General features: G+C 42.6%; 1 protein-coding gene across 1 annotated transcript in view; it reads right to left on the bottom strand.

Moving 5' to 3' along the window:
- The window catches only part of BARD1 (BRCA1 associated RING domain 1), a 50504-nt gene extending 40184 nt beyond the window's left edge, over positions 1–10320 (bottom strand). Inside the window, exons 1-3 of the mRNA XM_061348050.1 lie at positions 10162–10320; positions 9987–10043; positions 6458–6603 (exon numbers count right to left, since the gene is read on the bottom strand). Of these exons, the coding sequence (XP_061204034.1) occupies positions 6458–6603; positions 9987–10043; positions 10162–10304 (346 nt within the window). The 5' untranslated portion in view covers positions 10305–10320. The remainder of the gene's footprint in view (positions 1–6457; positions 6604–9986; positions 10044–10161) is intronic.
- Positions 10321–19711: the final 9391 nt, after the last annotated feature.

Below are 19711 nucleotides of genomic sequence, written 5' to 3'. Positions count from 1 at the left end.
TCAGAGATCCCAGTGCAGCTAAAGCTACCCAGTAGGCAAGCGAGCACTCTGGTAGAGAAATTCCTTCAATAGTTCAGGTTCACAACACAGCACACGCACCGATTTCTGCCAAGGCTAGAGAAAGGAGAGAAGCTGGTTCTCCTACTGAGGTTTCCTCAGAAATAGGTTTAACAAAGTGGTCTGTGCATACACAAAAAATCAGAAAGAATGTTCTAAAAAATATATTACAGCTGATCTGAAGATGAACAGGATAGAATAACTGCAAGCAAGCAAGCAAATATAACATCCTTATAAGAATGTTGAACATTCCTGAGAAATTCTGACTGATTCCACAGATACAGCAGATGAATCAGAGCAATATATAGACAAAACCACTCAAAGTAATTGTGTCTTGTCATTGGATCCTTTACCCTTTGGTAGTAAATAATTCCAACAGAACTAAACCTTTTGATCATCTCAAACATTTTTTTAAAATATGTGGTGAAGCAATTTTATAAGTCACATTATCCAGAAAATTACAAATTAATAACCAAGATGAGAGGGGAATATCCTGTACTCCCAGTGCATGAAATAACAGTTGAGCCCAAGGGCTATAAATGGTGTTCTCAATGGCTTAAGAATAAATTAAGGAACATCAAGTGATCTAAGTTAGACATTAATTTCACAACAATTCTTTCAGTGCAAAAGAACTAACAGATTTTTTACAGACTCCTCCTCAAGAAGTTATTTTAGATTACTTGGATGAGGCCTCCAGAGTCAACACAAAACTCACTCTTCCTGTTGCCTCCAGCATCAGGGACCACCATTCACAAAAGTCTTGGTAATTTATAGTAATCAAACACAAAATTTTTTCTGGTGAGGCAAGTGGGGTGATATTTTTTTTAAAACAGAACTAAGACCAAGATTAAAACATTCTTGAAATAAACTATACAAAGTCTCGATTATTAAAAGTGACAGACACTGACTGCAACAATAGATTACTTTCACTTCAGTGCATTAACTTTCTACAGATAATCTGTTTTCTCCACACCTTCTCTTCTATTTGTGGTGTTAGTAACTATAGCCTGTTTTCCACAGTAAGCTGTGACAAACTCACAGATAGCAGAGTAGTCCCAATCCCTTAGCCACAAAAAAAAAAAAGAAGCTTGAAGTCTCACTTAGAACTGTGTAGCTAATAACACCAAAATAAATGTGCTTTTCTTTTAAAGCAGTATTTCAAGGTTAAATGTTTCCTCAGTCTTGATTTAAATTACCCTACTTCTCACTTGAATTAAAATACTCTGCATATCAGGAGATATAACTTAGAAGACTGTAAGTAAGGCATCAGACCAAAAGTATCTATAAGAATATAGCTTGAGGCTAGCTAATCAATCATTTAGGTATCTAAAGATAACCTAGTACAGAACTGCAGCTATTTGGTTTTTCTGTAGAGCTGGGCTTGGTGCAGAGATAAAAAAAAGCACTGAAATTGAGACTGAAATCTCATAACTAGCTAGCCTTCAGAAAGACATCCTATCCAATTTCATTCTGACAATCACATCTAAAAAAAGGAAGAACTTGATTACAGATGCAAAATATAAACCACAGTTACTATTTACTTGTCTTGCCTTCACTGTTTACACAACTAGCAGATTTCCTTCTAAAATATTTACCTTGCTAGAACCATCAGTGATCTCCAAGTAAAGAGTAGAATAAAAACAGCTTGCAAAAGTAGTCTAAGCAACAATTTTGCGATGGCTGGAATTCTCTTTGATGTGCATAGCACAGTAAGACTTTAAAGTCCAAGTGACAAATTCAATTAAAAGCACTGTCTTTCAGAAGTATGATTTAAAGCAGCATAACACAATGAAGTATTTACACTGGAAGCTATGTATATGCCACTTCTGGCAGCAAGGAAGCTTGTGAGAATTTAACCACAAGGGTTCTTAAAGTGATTGTTCATTACTGGTCCCTCAGCAAGGACTTACTAGTCAGGTTATTAAAAACCTGCTGAAATAAATACTTTCCCAGGATTATTCTTCCTCACATGCAACTACTTCAGGTATAAGAATACGCTGGATGTCTTAGAACAGGGAGGCACTCCAAGAATATGATTAAAAGGCCATGCATACTGTGGAAGAGATCTGTCACATCAAGAGGCCACACAGAGCATCTTCATGGCCTACTGGGGGACAAACTGCAGTTTCTGCCAGGGAGTGGCAGAAAATGTCTCAGCTATTCTTCAATGACTCCATCTGTCGGAATACTCTGTAGCTAACATCAACTTTACCTGAACAGTTCTGCCTAGCACAACAAAAAAACATTATTCTTAAGCCTCTGCTGCTCTTTTCCTCCATTTCCAAAATGTACAAGGTAAGGTGTAGAAATAATAAGGACAAATGGCCAATCTACACTACCTGAAAATTTAATCCTTTGATGCACCCAGTGCTGTGAAAGAGAGAGAGGAGCTAAGAAGCTGAGAGGAAGTTCTTATGGCTTATTATGTAAATGCTAATTTATATGAAGAGGTTATTATCTGGTAGCTAAGTACAGTCAGTTAAACTACCTCCAGGAAAAACTGCTCTTTAAAAAAAATCAATCCAAAGGAATTCTTTGTTGTCTCCAAGTTGGAAGCCAACGACTGTCTCAACTGGAATGAAAAAAACTACTGTATGTGATTAAGATTTGTCTTTTTAATACCTAAGAAGCATCCTCCCAAAATTTTTAGAGATGCATTGAGACAAGCTAGATCAGTAAAACATGCCTTGCTAATTCTAGATTTTAAGCATTTGCAATAGTGTAAAGAGTATTCACAACAACAGTATTGGAATCAGCCTATAATACATGGAGTAAATTTACTCTCCATTACCTATTAAATATAACATTCATATACATAAAATAGTAACTGAATTCTTTATAAATTACTGATTTGCACATAATAAGCAAAAGTTTTTTTATGCTGACGTTTAACAGAGTTGAACTTCTGAAGTGTTCAAAGGCTTGAGAGTAGACAAAAATACTAGGAGATAATACAGTGCCCTGCAACTACAGAGTTACATCTCTTAAGTTCTGCTGTAGTGCAGTAACAGGCTAGAGCAGGGAAAAAAAAAAGGAGCAATTAGAAAATGTGGTTTAGCTATCATTAATCTGCATCAAAAGACTATAATGATGCACATTGTGTGCCTTCCGAATTATGCTCTATTATGGGTTTCAGAAGAGAAGTTGAGAAATCTCTTTGACAAACTAGTCCCTTATTAAAAATCAAAGGGAAGTGCTTTGGTACCATCTGTGCAACATTAGTGCCTTCACTAAAGAATTATTATTTTGCAAGTTAAGTATTCAACACGAGGAAAAAGGGGAGAAATTCCAGCCATTCAAAACCTCATCTTTAGCTGTTATGAAAAATGTCATAACATACATGGAAATACAATGTAATCTGTTAGAACAGGAGTTCAACATCTTTCCTTCCACATCAGTAAATGTGAAACTAAGTTATGATACTATAAAGGCTACTCAAAAGCTAACCTCTCCCGCTGTCCACCTGCAACAGCATGATCTTAGGAAGTTTTGACCAACACCTGCAAGATCTAGCTCTGTATGAGGAGAGGAAACACTTGACTGAAGCAGATTGTGTTATAAATAAGGTAAAAATAATCTATAACTGGTTGTTGTGAATATTTAAAACAATCTCTTCTTTTTAAAGAACACAACATAGAAAAATCTACTGAAGCATTCAGAAATTCACTTGCAAAATCACAACTGTAAATCAGCTTCCTTCACCTCAACTATACTTATACACTATGTCCATAATTCAACCAATTATCCACCTATGAAGCTTAACATCCCAACAACTTCAGTTCTCAAGATGGCTTGGATGCTGCAAAATTAGAGCTAAGGGTTTTGAGGTGCAGACATCCCATCTATGAAGCCTGATAGGCAGTTAGCTTCCTATTACCCTCATAAAGGTACTAGCTAGGCAATAAAATGGTCACGCAGCCCTTCTCGCCTTGCCACAGACTAAGGGTATAAACAAGCGAGTTAATTTTGAGACTCAACATTTGCTATGCATAGCTTGCATTTTCTAGCCAGTTTCAGGTAGAAAATTACTTTTTAAATTCCCCATCAGTCACCCCAGTGCTATTCTGTAGTGTCATTTGCTGTGCTTCCCTATAGTTTAAAGGGGAAGTATTAGCTGGTTTATGCAGTCTTTGATGAGTTACTCGCTGCTGCTTTTTAGAATGCACACACAGCCTATAAAAAGTTATGCTTATCCCAACGGAGTACAGTGAGATCCCTCTCAAATCTACTGTGGGATTTCAGGGTACAGGGATTTTTATACTTGAAATATTCAACAGGTGACTTTAACCCTATCCTCTTCAGTCACTGCAGTTCTGTGGGTTTTTAAAGACAACACACACACTTGCTGTGTTCACTAGGGCTGTTGTAGACAGTACAGTGCATTTGTATTAGAAACCTCAGTGTCAACAAGGATCTCAAACAGGACCCTTGAGACAAGCCACAATTATTCCAAAACAGGACATATAAATATGCAAAAGGTATATAAAACAGTATATGGAAATATTCCTTTTTCAACTGCTTCTCTTCCTTTCTTCCACAGACATTGATTTTTCAGTCTCTTTACTGGAACAGAAAATACATTTTCTGACCTTCTAACAAAAAAAAATACTGTTGACAGGATTGTGGCAAAAATACAGTGCTTATAGAACACGAAAGCAATTCCTTAGCAAGAGATGCCCCGATTCTCCCAACTTAAATATATTTCACTTTGTATACATCAAGCTCAAGACATACATCTATGGGATGTGACAGATTTGTCAGAGATAAGTGACAAAATATCAAACAGATTTGCTCTCAAAATCTCTAAAGCTACAGCATTCTGTGATTTGCCATAGTGCAGCACATAACTGGCTGTTCTAAGGGGCATGCCCATATCCTTGGGTATCCAAAACATTCCTTACAGTGACCTATAACCAACTTGGGAGGTTTTCCCTTCAACCTCAGTCTGAAATACCCAAAAGGCCATTAATCCTTAAGACACTGTAAAGACTACAAGTTATGGAAAGTAACCTCCACATTGTTTCATAAGTTTAGCGCCTTTTAAGTCAGAAGAAGGAATGAGAAGAATCGCCTCATTTGTTCTGTGGTTTAGATCACATCATGCAAACTTTACTTTAGAGGAACCATGGGATTAAGTGTATTATTCAACTTCTAGTGCAGTAAAACATCAGACCGATTTGTAAGAGATAGTCCACCTGTAAGTCTTCCAAAGCATCTAAATAGTATCAATAATATGACCATGTTACAAGTACTTTTATAGCATCATAACAAGCTCCTCTCGGAGATTCTCTTCCAAATATGTTTTTAAAAACCTTCACCACTTCAAATGCTTCCCTGAAATCCTATTTAAGCCATCATCTATATTTCTAACCTCCAGAAGATTTAATCACCATAGGATTTTATATCTATAGAGAACATATTCCTTTAGAGTTGGACATAGGCTTCGAGCCTCTTCACTTAAATACATTTTCATGTCAATAAAAAGCTACCCCATAAATGAACATGAAGGTGCTGATGGGATTAGATTTAGAAAAAGAATCTTTAATTTAGACAAATATATTAGGAAGCAACAATGAAGGAAAAATAACCTTTTCTGTATCTGATTAATGGTTTCTTATTTCACTAATTTAATGTTTTCTTAATTAAATTAATGTTTTCTAAAAGTTGGTATTATATAAAATGTCCTCTGAGCTTACAGAAGAGACATACATTCACCTATGATATTTCACTTCACCTTTTCCTACTTTGACAATCAGCCTAAAATTTGATAGAGAGATGAATTCCCAGAGTACAATCTCTGCAACCTTCTAGCACAGTCAGCAATGACAAAATTCTGCTGTAGCAGACTAGCTGATTGGTAGGGACCAGCAAATAAATGAGTTAAGACTTGCTTTCTTCTCCTTTGGGCAAGAAACACAGTAATTTTTCCATGTGCAAAAACCCTAAACTGAAAACTACTGGGACAGCACACATGTCTCAGTGCACAAATGCACAAAAGGAAGAAAGGCAAGAGCATATATGACCCCCCCAAAGATATTTACACTGCAGAACATTACACATTTGTGCTCCCCTGAAGCACAAGACGTGACAACTTGTGCCCCTGGTTTGTGCAACAAACTGCCACGTGACTTGTGAATCTATCCCACTTCTGTCTAATTTTGGAAGACAGATTCTAATGAATTATGGACTAAGCCACTCATGCGGATTTTTTAGTAAAACAGATTCAAAGAACAAGCAATCCATACAGACAGTTCTCTTCAAATCAAATTTTCCAAACATGATTCAGAACATCCTTTCAGAATGTTAAACAGGGCTGCACTGCTCATTCTCTAGCAAGCCTGTGAAATGAAACAGGGCAGTCTGGATCCAGTAGCAGTCAGAGACCCAGATTTGCTCTTACCTGAGGTGCCCGCACCAAGGAGATGCCGCAGCCTGCTGCAAAGCTGAATCATGTTATCAAGTTGACGGTTTATCTGTGCATCTTGCACCCACGCTGGCATGTGGCACACTGGGCATTCTCTGCCAACACAGTCACCCACACAAGATCTGAAAGTCAAATGTGATAATCCATTATTCAGCATAAGTTATCTACTGTACTCACTATCAACCTTTTCATACCCAAATGCTCAGCAAGAATCTCTTATTTAAGCATTGACAAACCACTACTGTAAAGCCTAGGTGAGTTACTCACAAATAGAGGAGAGGACATATTTATTACAGCAAGTGAAAATTCATAATCAAGCAAGCCAAGCCCAGAGCCTCATCAGGACACTGAATGAAAGTCATCTTGAATGAATGAAGACATATCTTGTAACTCCCCCTGACTAACGAGTTGATCCAAATTTTCAAGGTATGCTAAAGCTCCATTGCTGTTTTGTCTCCAGATTACAATTAGGCTTGAAGTATCAAAACTGTGCACCTCAGCTAAAGGTAAGGCTATTCTGCAGCCTCGTTTTTAAGCAAGTAACAGAAAGACAACCCACAGTAAACTATCATTTGCATTTTTCTTACTTAAAATTTTCTTGATATTGTGAAGTTTCACATTTCTGAACTCTTTTCTGCAAGTAGTCCTACAAGTTTCTGCAGGTGAGCAGAGTATTCCATCACTTTTTCAGAGCATTTGTATCAGGAAATGATCAAGGTGAGGTGGGGGGCAAACATTTCCTCAGTAAAGGTCATTTAATGCTTGTTGCTTCTTAGTAATACTTGTCTTCCCATGTGAGCCTAAAATCCTTTACTTGTTTGATTAGTCTAGTGAGAAGACCTTATTATTTGTCACCCAAACTGCAACATTCAAGGGACACTGTTACTTCTCAACTCCAATCTATCCTATTAAGCACAGCTTATGATTTCAAATACCCAAGACTGAATTAATTTCAAAAATCTCTGTTACCTTACTACCATGTAGCACACACAATTCTAGCCAAAGGCATAAAGTTAAATGTGAGCAGATCATGTTAAACATTCAGAGGAACAGAAAGCAAGTAATATCAAGGCACTGCTATTTGGAGAGGAAGATCAAAGTCTATACACCTAGACTCTTAACACATAGTCAGCTTGAAAGCTGACAGTCTTTCACCCCAAAACTAGTATCAGTGAACAATACCAGAGTTATAACTACCATCACTTTTCTTAAGTGAAGCGTTATTTTCAGATCTGTTCTCTACGCTGGCATCTCTCCCTCAAGCACCACAAAAGTATCATGTTTTCAGTTAATTTCAAGACAGAAAATTTGCTAAGTAAAAAAATTTTTAGGTATGTTTTGTCCTTTTACCAGCCTGCTCTTAACCAGCAAAAGACCTTCTGTTAGAGACACTGCTATAACCAGGAGACTGAAGTACAGTTCTTGGCTTTGATATATTCTAGATGACATTGACAAATCACTTGGAGCAAAGAACCAACCAGGTCTCATTCTCTAGGAAAGCTGGCTTCAGATTTCCATCTGTAACAGGTAGTGCAAAGGAAAAGCAGAACAACTTTTATACCATGACATTTCCTAATTACATCTAGCTGCTGGGGTTTTATAGTTAATTGATAATGACTGTAACTAACTTAGTAGAGTTACTCAGACAAAACTGCAGAAACTGATCTTAATAAATATCCCTGTCCATAATACAAACCATGCTGAGGGAGAACCAGTCACATTATGTGTGACCCGATTATTGAAGTTCATTAGCTTCACATATTTCACTGCATACATCAGAAGCCAGCTTCAGCCACTCACCCCACTCCTTCTTGGGCATATTAATAAATGCCTGTCTTCAGCACTGGAATCAAATCAGTTCATGTCAGAATACTGCAGCTTTAATCCATGTTGTACCGAACTTGCTTGTAAACAGATTAATCTAAATTTCCTTAGATTTAAAAAAATAGCCCCTATCCAAGACTCAATCATCAAAGGACACATTATGTTAATGACTAAAAGGTCAGGAATGCAAATGAGAAGAGAGAAGGCATAACAGCAACTTGGTAAGAGCAAACAAACCCTCTTCCTGGAGTAAGAAATAGCTGTTAATGAGTGTTTAACGTTCATATTAGCCACTCTTTCCAGCCTCATCACTGCAAACTGCATCAATTCTTTTTCTTAGAAAATAAAAAACCCCAAACTCACAAAAGCATAACTAAAAATCCTTCAACAAACAGTAGGTGTTTTAAATCTATCACCTAGAACACACTGGGGGTTATTCAAAATAAAACCACAAGGCCTTAGATGCCCAACAACTAAACAGTCGTATGTAAGTCACTCTTACATTACCCTCCCTCAATCCACACTATACATGGGGGAAAAAAAATAAATTATAAGGTATTTTATAACATAGATAAAAATATATTTATAAATAGCTCGTACAAGCTTCTGGGGGTTATGTCACCAAGTACAAACAACAAAATTTGCTTCAGGTGGCACAATCTTCTAAAGCAATTGATGGCCAAGGCTGGAAAAGAACTCACATGTCTGTATTAAAATAAATTTGTCCATCTTTTAATATATCCATACCAGAGAAAGGGATGCTGTCCCATTATCAGTTACTCCATAAAAAGCAAGAAAAACTTTTGCTAGTATTTTACTCTTCAGGCCTTCAACACTTAAAGCTCCTCTAAGTAAGATGCAGTCAAAGACAGGGAGCGAATACAATGCTGAGAGGAAGGCAGGACTGCATTCTGCTTTTACTGACATAGTGACTACAGTAGTAACAAGAGGAAAAGGTGACTATCTAGACTGGCTTACAAGCATAAGTTTGAAAGGGCCTATCCTCTCCACTGTAACAATCCCAGGACTTTAACATACAGTTCACATCTGTACTGTCCAAAGAAACTGTTCAAGATATATGACTGAACTTTGAATTCCCCATGTTTGCATCTGCATGCCATGAACTGCAGTGGCATACACGACAGCCAGGTTCTGCCCAGTGGCTTACCCATATGAGGTTCTGGAGCATGAACGTTTCAGACTCTGACTGTACCAATGTTGCAGTGAGTTGTTCTAAGAAAGGCCAAGTGACTACTGCCTCCTCAGAACTGCCCCACTGGAAGGATGTTTCTAACTGCTCTTATGTTCGGATGGACAGGAATACAGGAACAGTTACAGTGACAAATATGAATGAGTGAAGCCATTAACATAGCAGAATGCCAACGCAATGACAAGCAACAACCAATCCTCTCAAGCACACCAAAACCCCCTTTTCCAGGCTGCTCTTTTTTGTTCGTTTTGAAGGGAGCAAGAAGAAGCTGGAGATTACAAGAAATGGAAATTTTGCCTCCTACCCCACCACGAGTGGACAACCTCCCCACACACCTCCATGAGAGTGAGGGTTCCCTTCAACCTGACCAATATCCTGAGCCTAAACCAGCACTTGAAAAACCCTTCGAAGCGCCGGCGGCCGGGGAGGGAGGGAGGCGGGCGGCCGAGCACGGCGCACCGCTCTACTTACAGGCAGAAGACGTGCTCGCACTGCCCCAGGGACACGGGCTCCCGCAGGACGCCGGCGCTGTATGCAGAGGAAGGAGAAACATGGCACTTTTAACACACGCGGCCTCCAGGGCACTGCGCCAGCGGCGGCTCCGCTCGCCGGCTGCGGGAGAAAGGGGAAGGAGGGCAACCATTACCAGCGAGAGCAGCTCAGCGCTCTCTCCAGCCGCCCCAGCGCGGCGCGGGTGCGGGCACAGGCGGGTCCGGGCAGCGCCATGAGGGGAGCGCCGGCACCCGAAACCGGCCGATTGCCCGAGCGGCCGCGCAACACTTCCCGCATCTCCTCCTGCTGCCGCCGCCACAACTCCGAATCCCCCGCCTGCCACCACTGCGCAAGCGCGGAAGGCCGCATGCCCGCCAATACGCATGCGCGTCCCGAGAAGCCGCGTTTCGGGAGCGGGTCGGGGCCACCCCCGAGGGGAGGGCCGAGGTAAATGGCGGGCTGAGGTAAATGGCCGGTTGGCTGCCAGCCAGCTTGAAGTACTCAATAGCGTCCAAACCAAGCAAGCACCCCAGCCCGTTGCATCTATATACATCTTTCCAATACCTGTTTCTCTATAACGAACAGATCCAATGTAGCGCAAACATCTCCTGCCCAAATGTTGGCCCAGAAAGGACAGGTGGGCCCAGTGTCATGATGCTGAGGGTCTCCTGCCCTCAGCAGGGGTGCCTGCCCCACACCAGTGCTGGTCCTGATGCGCGGATTGACTCCACAACTCGTTAAAGTTGTAAAGTAGGTATGCTTTTTTTTCAGTGCTGAGACGCATGGGGATGATTCCTCAAAGTCATGCGTGCCCCAGTGTTATTTCCCTCTACATTTATAAGGTTGCACCATACGCCTATACATATTCATGTCCTATCCCCACTTCGTATTACAGTGAGCTAGAAGGTCCTTTGTGACTGCGCAGTGCCCCCTCTGGTCATGGGCAGGGGTCTCAAGATGAAGTAAATGAGTCTTCCTCCTGTGGGTAGGGGTCTTCAAGATGAAGTAAATGAGTCTTCCTCTTCTTTAACTTTTCACCTTTTAGTCTTCACGTATGGCCTTAGGGTTTGGTCCCAACCATCAACCATCTGCTTCTCCCCCTTACCAGTAGATTCAGGGGTCTGCTTTTCCCTATCAATAGATGCTTATCAGTAGAATCAGGTGTCTACTTTTCCTTGTCAATAGAACCAAGTGTCTGCTTTTCCTTATCAATTAGTTAGTGCCTTTGTTCTGTTTAGTAGGCATGATAGGTACAGACGATACCTTTGCTTAAACAAGTGAATTCCTCTAACCCCCCTGTACAACCCCCCTGTACATTGGTCAACCCTCTGCATCAGTCCACCCTAACTTTAAACATCTAATTTTCTTCCTTCCACCCATTTACCACCTTCAGTCTGACATGTTCTTCACCCATCACCATTACTTTTTGAGAGTGTTTTTTTCCCTCAGCCTATTAGCACCTCAGGGTTCAGCCCAATCTCCAGCTCTTTACAGGTTGCTGTTTCTGAGGTGGTAACTCCACAGACACAGCCCCACCATCCCTGCACAGTGTAATTACCGAAGTACATAAAGCAGTTATAGCAGGAATTTATCACTTTCAGGTAGAAATACTCCTAGCCAAACAAAAGATAGAGCAGGAATGCCAGGAGCTATTTATAACAGGCTTACTGACATTTCATGTCAAGAAGTGAATAAGCATCAAGCCATAAATCTCAGCAAATATGATTAAAGCGAGTGAGTTATTCTTTGAGGGAACTTCATCATAAAAGGACGTGGCGGCGTGGAGCTGCAAAGTTTGGTTGGCAGCAGTCGTAGAAAGCAGCCACCAGAGCAAGTCCCAGCCTCCCATCTGAAATATCAGGGGCTTTTCTCATCCCACCTATCCCTCCGTTTCCTTCCTGCGGGTGGCTGGTTTCATCTTGTCCCTGCTCACCAGGCAAAGTGAAAGCAGCAAGATGCTGCCATGGCATCCTGAACAAGAGGGATTCATTTGACCACTGGTGACAACAGGGGCATTTTCCACAGCTCTTACCTCACCTAGAGAGAAGGACTTCTACTTAAATGGTGTTAAATAGGGGCTGAAAACATTTATTAACAAGTTATCCATGTCTTCCAAGGAGATTCTTCAGTTTTCAGGTTTCACACTCTTCTGCTTTGACGGTTGTTTCCCCAGATAGCCCTCAACACTGGAGATGGTTTAAATTGGGATTTTTTCTTTTCTTTTCTTTATGGAAAGTTAAATACTTTGCTACTAATATTAGCCATAGGTGCAAGGAGGTCATCACTGCACAGGATGGGGAATCGTGTTCTGTTGATGTAGGAAAATTTGCTACTGTCATCTGGGGCAAGCCATCATGTCACAGGGTAAAACACCATCATGTAACTTGGATGGTGGCATATTCAGCCTTTGTTAAGTCAATGATGTCATATCTCTTAACCTGCTTGGCCCCAGCAAATGCCGTCTTGGCATTCTCTGCGTTCATGATCACTCCAATACTTATCTATGATAAGCTGTGGATCTGTGTGAAGGGTCAGCCAACAGCCTGTCCTTTGCAGATGACACAGAATCAGAGGACAAGAATTTCCTTGCAGAATCTCCCTCCAGAGCCTGGAGGGAGAGCCTGGAGGGAGAGGCATGGACGTAGACATCCCCATCCACACACATCTCATTTTCATCGGCGCAGAGAGGAGGGCTGTTTGTTGTCATCAACAGTGCAATAGCAGCATCCGTGCTCTGGGATCCAGCTGTGAAAAGTACAGTTCTATCTCTGTAATAGCCTGTTGTTTTCTAGTGCTCAGGAAACCCCCTGCTGTGTTAATAACACTAAGCAGTGTCCCCTTTGCTAACGGCCTGTTGTACCTAGTGGTGGGGATCGGCAGGCCTTCTCCCATGAAGGGAAGCAGCTCTGAGGAAAGAAACAGCAGCCACGGAGGTGAGCACGGAAGTAAAACAAAACCAAATGCAAACCGCACACCTTGTTAAGCGACGTGTAGGTGCTGGATGCTCCCAGGCAGCAGGCGAGCATCCTCCTTGCTTATCTTGGAGGAGGAAGCAGGCAGAGAGAGGTGCCCTATGCCCTGTCCTGCCCCAAGGGCAGCTTGTCCCCAAGCCCAGCAAGGTGGGGGCTGGACACATTCCACAGTGCCTTTTCCCATCATGTGTGAAAGCATCAAAAACATCTGGATGCAGGAGAGTGATGACAGCAAGGGACACGGCTGGACAGGGCACTGTTGCTCCTTTTCTTGGGTTGCAGCAGATGGAGCTGGGACAAGGACAGGACCTGTTCCCTCACAGTGCCAAAACGAGGATAAACTCACAAAATAAGCTAAAACACTACTTTTACCCTTAAAAAAGAACAGTTGCCAGATGCAACCTTCACATCCTACTCCCTCTTAGCCATTGTGTAATCGTCCTGTGCTCCAAAGAACCAGTGCCTGGTGCACCAAAGATGGCTAAGGCTTTGCTGCCAAGATGAAACTTTAACACAATTTGAAGTGTTCAGCTCAGGTTACAAACAACACTTGATCCATAGATCTCTTGAGTCAACCTGGCATTTATGTTCACAAAATATGAGATGCCGATATGTACCGTATAGGACAGTAAAACAGATAAGTACCTCATCTTCCATCCCTCCTGCTATAATATGTTTAGTGTCCCTCTCAATAAATCCATGTGTGTGCACGTAGTCTCCATTGTGCTGAGACATTACTTGCAAATTTACAAACATTTACAGCTAAGTTAAACTGAGGCAAAGCACCACCCTGTGCTGGCAGCATCTAATACTTGCTGACAGATGTAAATGTCACAAGTGATTCATTCTCCCTAGTTTCATAAAGGTTAAGGAATTGGCGCGCTTGGAAATCTAAGAAACATCTTCCTTTGCAGTGAATTACTGCAACCAATTGGACAGTCAGAAGCAAAAAAAAAAAAAAAAAAAAAGATGCAGAGAACAGGGGGAAACGAGAAATACATCTCTAAATGTGGTTTATGCAGTATTTAAAGTACAAGTAAAGCCATTCCAGGCAGTATAAGGCCCACACAATTTAACATAAATTTGTTGCCTGACAGAAAGGCAGTAAAGCGGTTTCAGCAGTGCTGTGATAGAGTACGACAGTCACATTTGGGATGTGCATGAAGCAGGCGCTCCACACCCCACTGAGGCAGCGATCATCTTCCCCATGCTAAACTGATAATGTGTTTTTCAAACAATGCGGGGCTTCAGAGCTGAGCCTGTGCTGACAGATGGGGCTCAGCTTCTCAGCTGATAAGGGAGGTAGAAATTCTGTGTCTACCTCATGCTTCATTTCAAAGCACTGCCCATCTGGTAAAGACCCTTTTATGTAAATACACCGGTACCTGATACTTAATTCATAGGCAAAGTTCCCCAGCTGTTCTTCAATAAATTCACAATCGTTACATGATTCATTGTGCAGCGGGAAGGAGCGGGAAGGGGGAAGCAGTTCCCTCAATTCTCACGAGTCAATTGTTTTCCTGTGGGTTGAAAGAGCCAAAGCATCTGTGAGAGGGGGTCCCTCTCTTTTCATCCACTTGAATATGGAGCACCTTCCGAAACTACTGCCCCCTGACAGGAAACGGTGCCCTGCTCCAATGCGCGAAGCACCCACAGCAAGCAACAGGATGGATCTGCTTCGGTAGAAGGAGAAAAAAAAAAAAAGGGAGAAGGAGCAGCCTCGCACTTTGAATTCCCTCTTTGCCCAAATGTCTCAAACAAAGCCTTTAACAGGCTTACTTTGCTCCTTGCCCTCCCTTCTGGGTCTACTTCTGCTGTGTGCACAAAGCCCTGTGAGCTCACCATGGCCTTCAGAGGTATTGTGGGATTTGGTGCTGACTTGAAAGACACGGGGCTGCTCTAATTATTTGGTGCAGTAATTGGTTAGGGCCATTAGACTAGCAAGTTTTAAGATTTCAGATATTGAGGGATTTGAGCCCCAGTGGAAATAATAACAATTTTAGAAGTCTATTACACTTTCAGACTAAGCAGCACAGTCAGCATTAAATTATTAGTTAAGTCTCGATAGCAGGAACATCTGCTGGTGTTAGACATGGCATTTTTAATTAAAGGCAGCAGCAGAGAAGCCTGTGGTTCATCAGTTCTGCTTTCACCGTGAGAATTTCTAAATCCAAGGGGCACATGTACAAAAGATTTGGTCAGAGCACAGGCTCTGGACCTGGCACTGGAGAAACATGAGCTGAAAAGCAGCCAAGGTGACAGATAATTCACACCTGCATCTGCTAGGCCCATCACTCCCCAGAAGAATGAGTCCCTGGCTGGGTCAAAAGAGTGGGGGATTTTACAAAATTGAGATTATCCTTCTGTTTTTTTTCAGAACAGGGAGAAGAGGGGTTTCTGACAGAAAGGCAAGTTGCAGAAGAGCAAAGTGGGAGGAAGCGCTGCACCCAGTTATCATCTGGGGACCGTGTTCACACTTGTACTCAGCAGCTGCTGATACTCCCCAGCTCCCCAGAATCTGAGGTGCATAAATTGATGGCACAGACCCTCCATATCAAGCAGTGCCCCCCAGGTTTTTTACCTTCCAAAGGAACAAAGGTTTGAACAGGGAATATTTTGCACTCCTCACCAGCTATGCACCCAGACCCCTGGCTCTGAGCAGATTAAGCAAGATCAGTAATCACTATCAGACCCAGGCCAGGGATTTGAGCATGGCTGGAAGATGCTCAAAGATGCCCCTGGCGGCATGGATATATTCAAGAAATACCTGTGTGTGTAGAGCCAACCAAAAAATAAAAAGCCTTCTTTCCATCTTCACCTACCACTACCCCAGGGCAGTCCCCACACCTGGGTCACTGCCAGGCAGTCTCCTTTGATGGGGCCCAGCATTTCTGTAACAAAAGCTGAAGTTTAGATGTGTTTGCAAAATGCCAGGTCTTAACTCGGCGGGTGGGCAGAGATGAGCAGAGAAAACCTCTTGTCTCAGGGTATGGATGGCAGAACCGTCAGGCCCCATGGATGCGCGTGGCTGCTTTCCCATTGGCGCGGATCAGCCCAGGATTTCCCTCGACGAGCCCCACAGATGGTGTTTGTTTGCTCAGCCACGATCAAAAAAGAAAATATTTGGTACAATCTGCTAGCAGGCAGAGGCAGACATATGGTCGGTGCGATGCAAGCTTGGATGCTCGGGGAAACACAGGCAAAGCTTTGCAGCAGCTTTTAGATGTTGGATTGCCCTTGAGTTGAGTGGGATACACATCCAAGGAAACCTTTGAAGAAGCTGGGTGCAGGTTTATACAGTGGCTGCTGTTGCTTGAACCATTTGATCCACTCTAATTAGTCTTGCTATACTATCCTTATTGTACTAGAGTTATTATATCTAACCCAACTTCAATTAATGTGAACTTCAGCTCTGCCCCAGTGCTAGTAGAAATTCAATGTCTGTTGTTCTGGCATGCACAAAACACAGGTTAAAAATGACAGAGGCAAATAAAAGCAATTGCATGTTTGGAGGCAGTGGAGTCAAGGTGCAGATGCAGTATGGCTTTTGTTCAGTGACTTACAAACCTGTTTTTAAATGTACTGTTGCAGTGTCAAGCCTGTGGGAAATCTTTGAGCCATCCCAAAACATAAATTCCTTTTTATTTTCGTTTAATTTTTCAAGTCCCCAAATCCTAATTGTTCAGGATTGTATCAGGGCCTGTTTCTTAATCAGGACTAACCTCCAGCTGATGCGCAGATTGACTCCACAACTTGTTAAAAGTTGTAAAGTAGGTATGCTTCTATTCAGCGTTGAGACGCACGGGGATAATTCCTCAAAGTCATGCATACCTCAGTGTTGTTTCCCTCTACATTTATAAGGTTGCACCATACGCCTATATATATTCATGTCCTATCCCCGCTTCCTACTACAATGACCTAGAAGGTCCTTTGCGACTGCGCAGTGCCCCCTCTGGTCATGGGCAGGGGTCTCAAGATGAAGTAAATGAGTCTTCCTCCTGTGGGTAGGGGTCTTCAAGATGAAGTAAATGAGTCTTCCTCTTCTTGAACTTTTCACCTTTTAGTCTTCACGTATGGCCTTAGGGTTTGGTCCCAGCCATCAACCATCTGCTCCTCCCCCTTACCAGTAGATTCAGGGGTCTGCTTTTCCCTATCAATAGGTGCTTATCAGTAGAATCAGGTGTCTACTCTTCCTTGTCAATAGAACCAAGTGTCTGCTTTTCCTTATCAATTAGTTAGTGCCTTTGTTCTGTTTAGTAGGCATGATAGGTACAGACAATTCATTCATTCATGGCTTGACTTCGCGAACGAAGATTTGGGAAGGGCATTTACCCACGCTTACTACAAGCGCGCTGATGACTAAGAAGGCCAATGTGGGATAGGCAAATCCGGCTACAAAAAACACAGCAGAAGGTCTCCTTGGGTGGAACAGGTGGGACACGATTCTTCCTGCGTTGTCTTTTCTCCTCGAGACTAGTTCTTCGTGAACTCTCAAAGGAGTCAGCGGCATTATGTATGGTGTGCCTCCAAGTCTCCCGACTGGAGGCCAAGGTGGACCACTGATGGATGTCAATATGGCCAAGGCTAAGGTATTGTTTCAGGGAGTCCTTGTATCTCTTCTTTGGGGCACCTCTCTTGCGGCTACCGGTGGCAAGTTCACCGTAAAACACGATCTTGGGGAGGCGGTGATCCTTCATCCTAGAGACGTGCCCTGCCCAGCGCAGCTGCAGTTTCAGCAATGTGGCCTCGATGCTGGTGACCCCTGCCTGTTCGAGGACAGTAACATTAGATACATAGTCGGTCCAATGGATGTTTAGAATTGTACGAAGGCAGCGCTGATGAAAGCGTTCCAGGAGTCGCAGGTGATGACGATAGATGACCCATGATTCAGACCCATATAAAAGAGTAGACAATACAATGGCTCTGTAGACACTGATCTTTGTACTTTGTACTTTTCTTCAGGTGTTTATTACACCAGACTCTTTTATGGAGTTTTCCAAAGGCTCTATATGCCTTTGCTATTCTGTTGTCTATCTCTTTGTCGATCGTGGCGTCCGAGGAAATGATGCTTCCCAGATAGCTGAACTGCTGAACTGTCTTAAGCTCTGACTCGCCGATGGTAATATGGGGATGGTGATAATCTTCTTGCGGTGCAGGTTGGTAGAGGACTACTGTCTTCTTCAAACTGACTTCCAGCCCAAAAACCTCAGCCGCCTCCGCAAAGCAAGATGTTAAACGCTGCAGAGCTGCTTCTGTGTGGGCAACAAGGGCGGCATCATCAGCAAAGAGCAGTTCACGGACAAGATGGTTTAGGGTCTTAGTGTGGGCCTTCAGTCGCCTTAGATTGAATAGGCTACCATCAGTACGATATCGAATATAAATGCCGTCTTGTTCGTCGAGGTCTGCTGTAGCCCTTTGGAGCATCATGCTAAAGAAGATTGTGAATAAGGTCGGTGCGAGAACGCAACCTTGTTTCACACCATTGGTTATTGGGAAAGGCTCAGAGAGTGCATCACCATACCTGACTTGGCCTTGCTGATCCTCATGTAACAGAATAATCATTTTCAGGAACTTGGGGGGACAACCTAATCGTTCTACGATCAGCCACAAGCCTTTCCTGCTCACAGTGTCAAAAGCTTTGGTGAGGTCAACGAAAGTTACGTATAACCCCTTATTCTGTTCTCTACACTTTTCTTGCAATTGTCTGAGAACAAATACCATGTCTGTGGTACTTCGATTAGCCCTGAAACCACACTGACTTTCAGGTAGAAGTTCTTCTGCGATGGCAGGTACTAGTCTGTTCAATAGTATTCTTGCAAGAATTTTACCAGCAATGGAGAGCAGAGTTATACCACGGTAGTTTGAGCAGTCTGACTTGACACCTTTTTTCTTATACAGAGTGACGATGATTGCGTCACGAAAGTCTGACGGTATTTTACCTTGTTCCCAACAGCACACAACTAGCTCATGAAATTTAGCGTGGAGTGCTTGGCCTCCATGCTTCCATATTTCAGGTGGGACTCCGTCAACCCCAGCTGCCTTGCCAGTTTTCACCTGCTGTATGGCCTTAAGAGTCTCTCCCATGGTAGGGGCCAAATCCAATTCGTTTTTCACCGGATGTTGCAGGATGTGCTGGATTCCTTCACCTTGGACTACACGATTAGCACTAAAGAGGGTTTGAAAATGTTCAGACCAACGATTCAGGATGGAGATTTTATCTGTAAGAAGCGTTTGGCCATCTGCACCAAGTAAGGGGCTTTGAACCTGGAATGTGGGTCCATACACTGCCTTCAGAGCCTCATAGAATCCTCTGTGGTCACCCAAATCTGCACATAGTTGAGTCTTTTCTGCTAGGTTGACCCACCACTTGTTCTGGATGTCTCTAAGTTTCTGTTGGAGTTTGCTACATGCAAGACGAAAGGCTGCTTTTCTTACATGGCAGAGTGGCTGAGCGAGGTGTGCTTGATGAGCAGATCTCTTTTTTGTCAGCAATTCCTGGACCTCCTGGTTGCTGTCGTCAAACCAGTCTTTGTTTTTCTTTGAGGAGAACCCAATGGATTCTACGGAGGACTGCAGGATGCTGTTTTTGATATGTTGCCAAAGCGCTTCAGGAGAAGAATCTGTAAGTTGGTCTTCAAGCCTAGTTTGAAGGTTAGCCTGAAAGCTGTCCCTCACTGCAGCTATTTGAAGATTATCAACATTGAGCCTCCTCCTTGGAATGCCGCCCCTCTT

The sequence above is a fragment of the Neopsephotus bourkii genome, unplaced genomic scaffold, assembly GCF_033783945.1.
Source record: "Neopsephotus bourkii isolate Nb327-2 ecotype Australia unplaced genomic scaffold, CSIRO-AGI_Nbou_v1 NB_335, whole genome shotgun sequence".
NCBI lineage: Eukaryota > Metazoa > Chordata > Aves > Psittaciformes > Psittacidae > Neopsephotus > Neopsephotus bourkii.
Note: the sequence above shows the minus strand (reverse complement) of the source record. Positions and strands in the feature narration are given on the sequence as shown.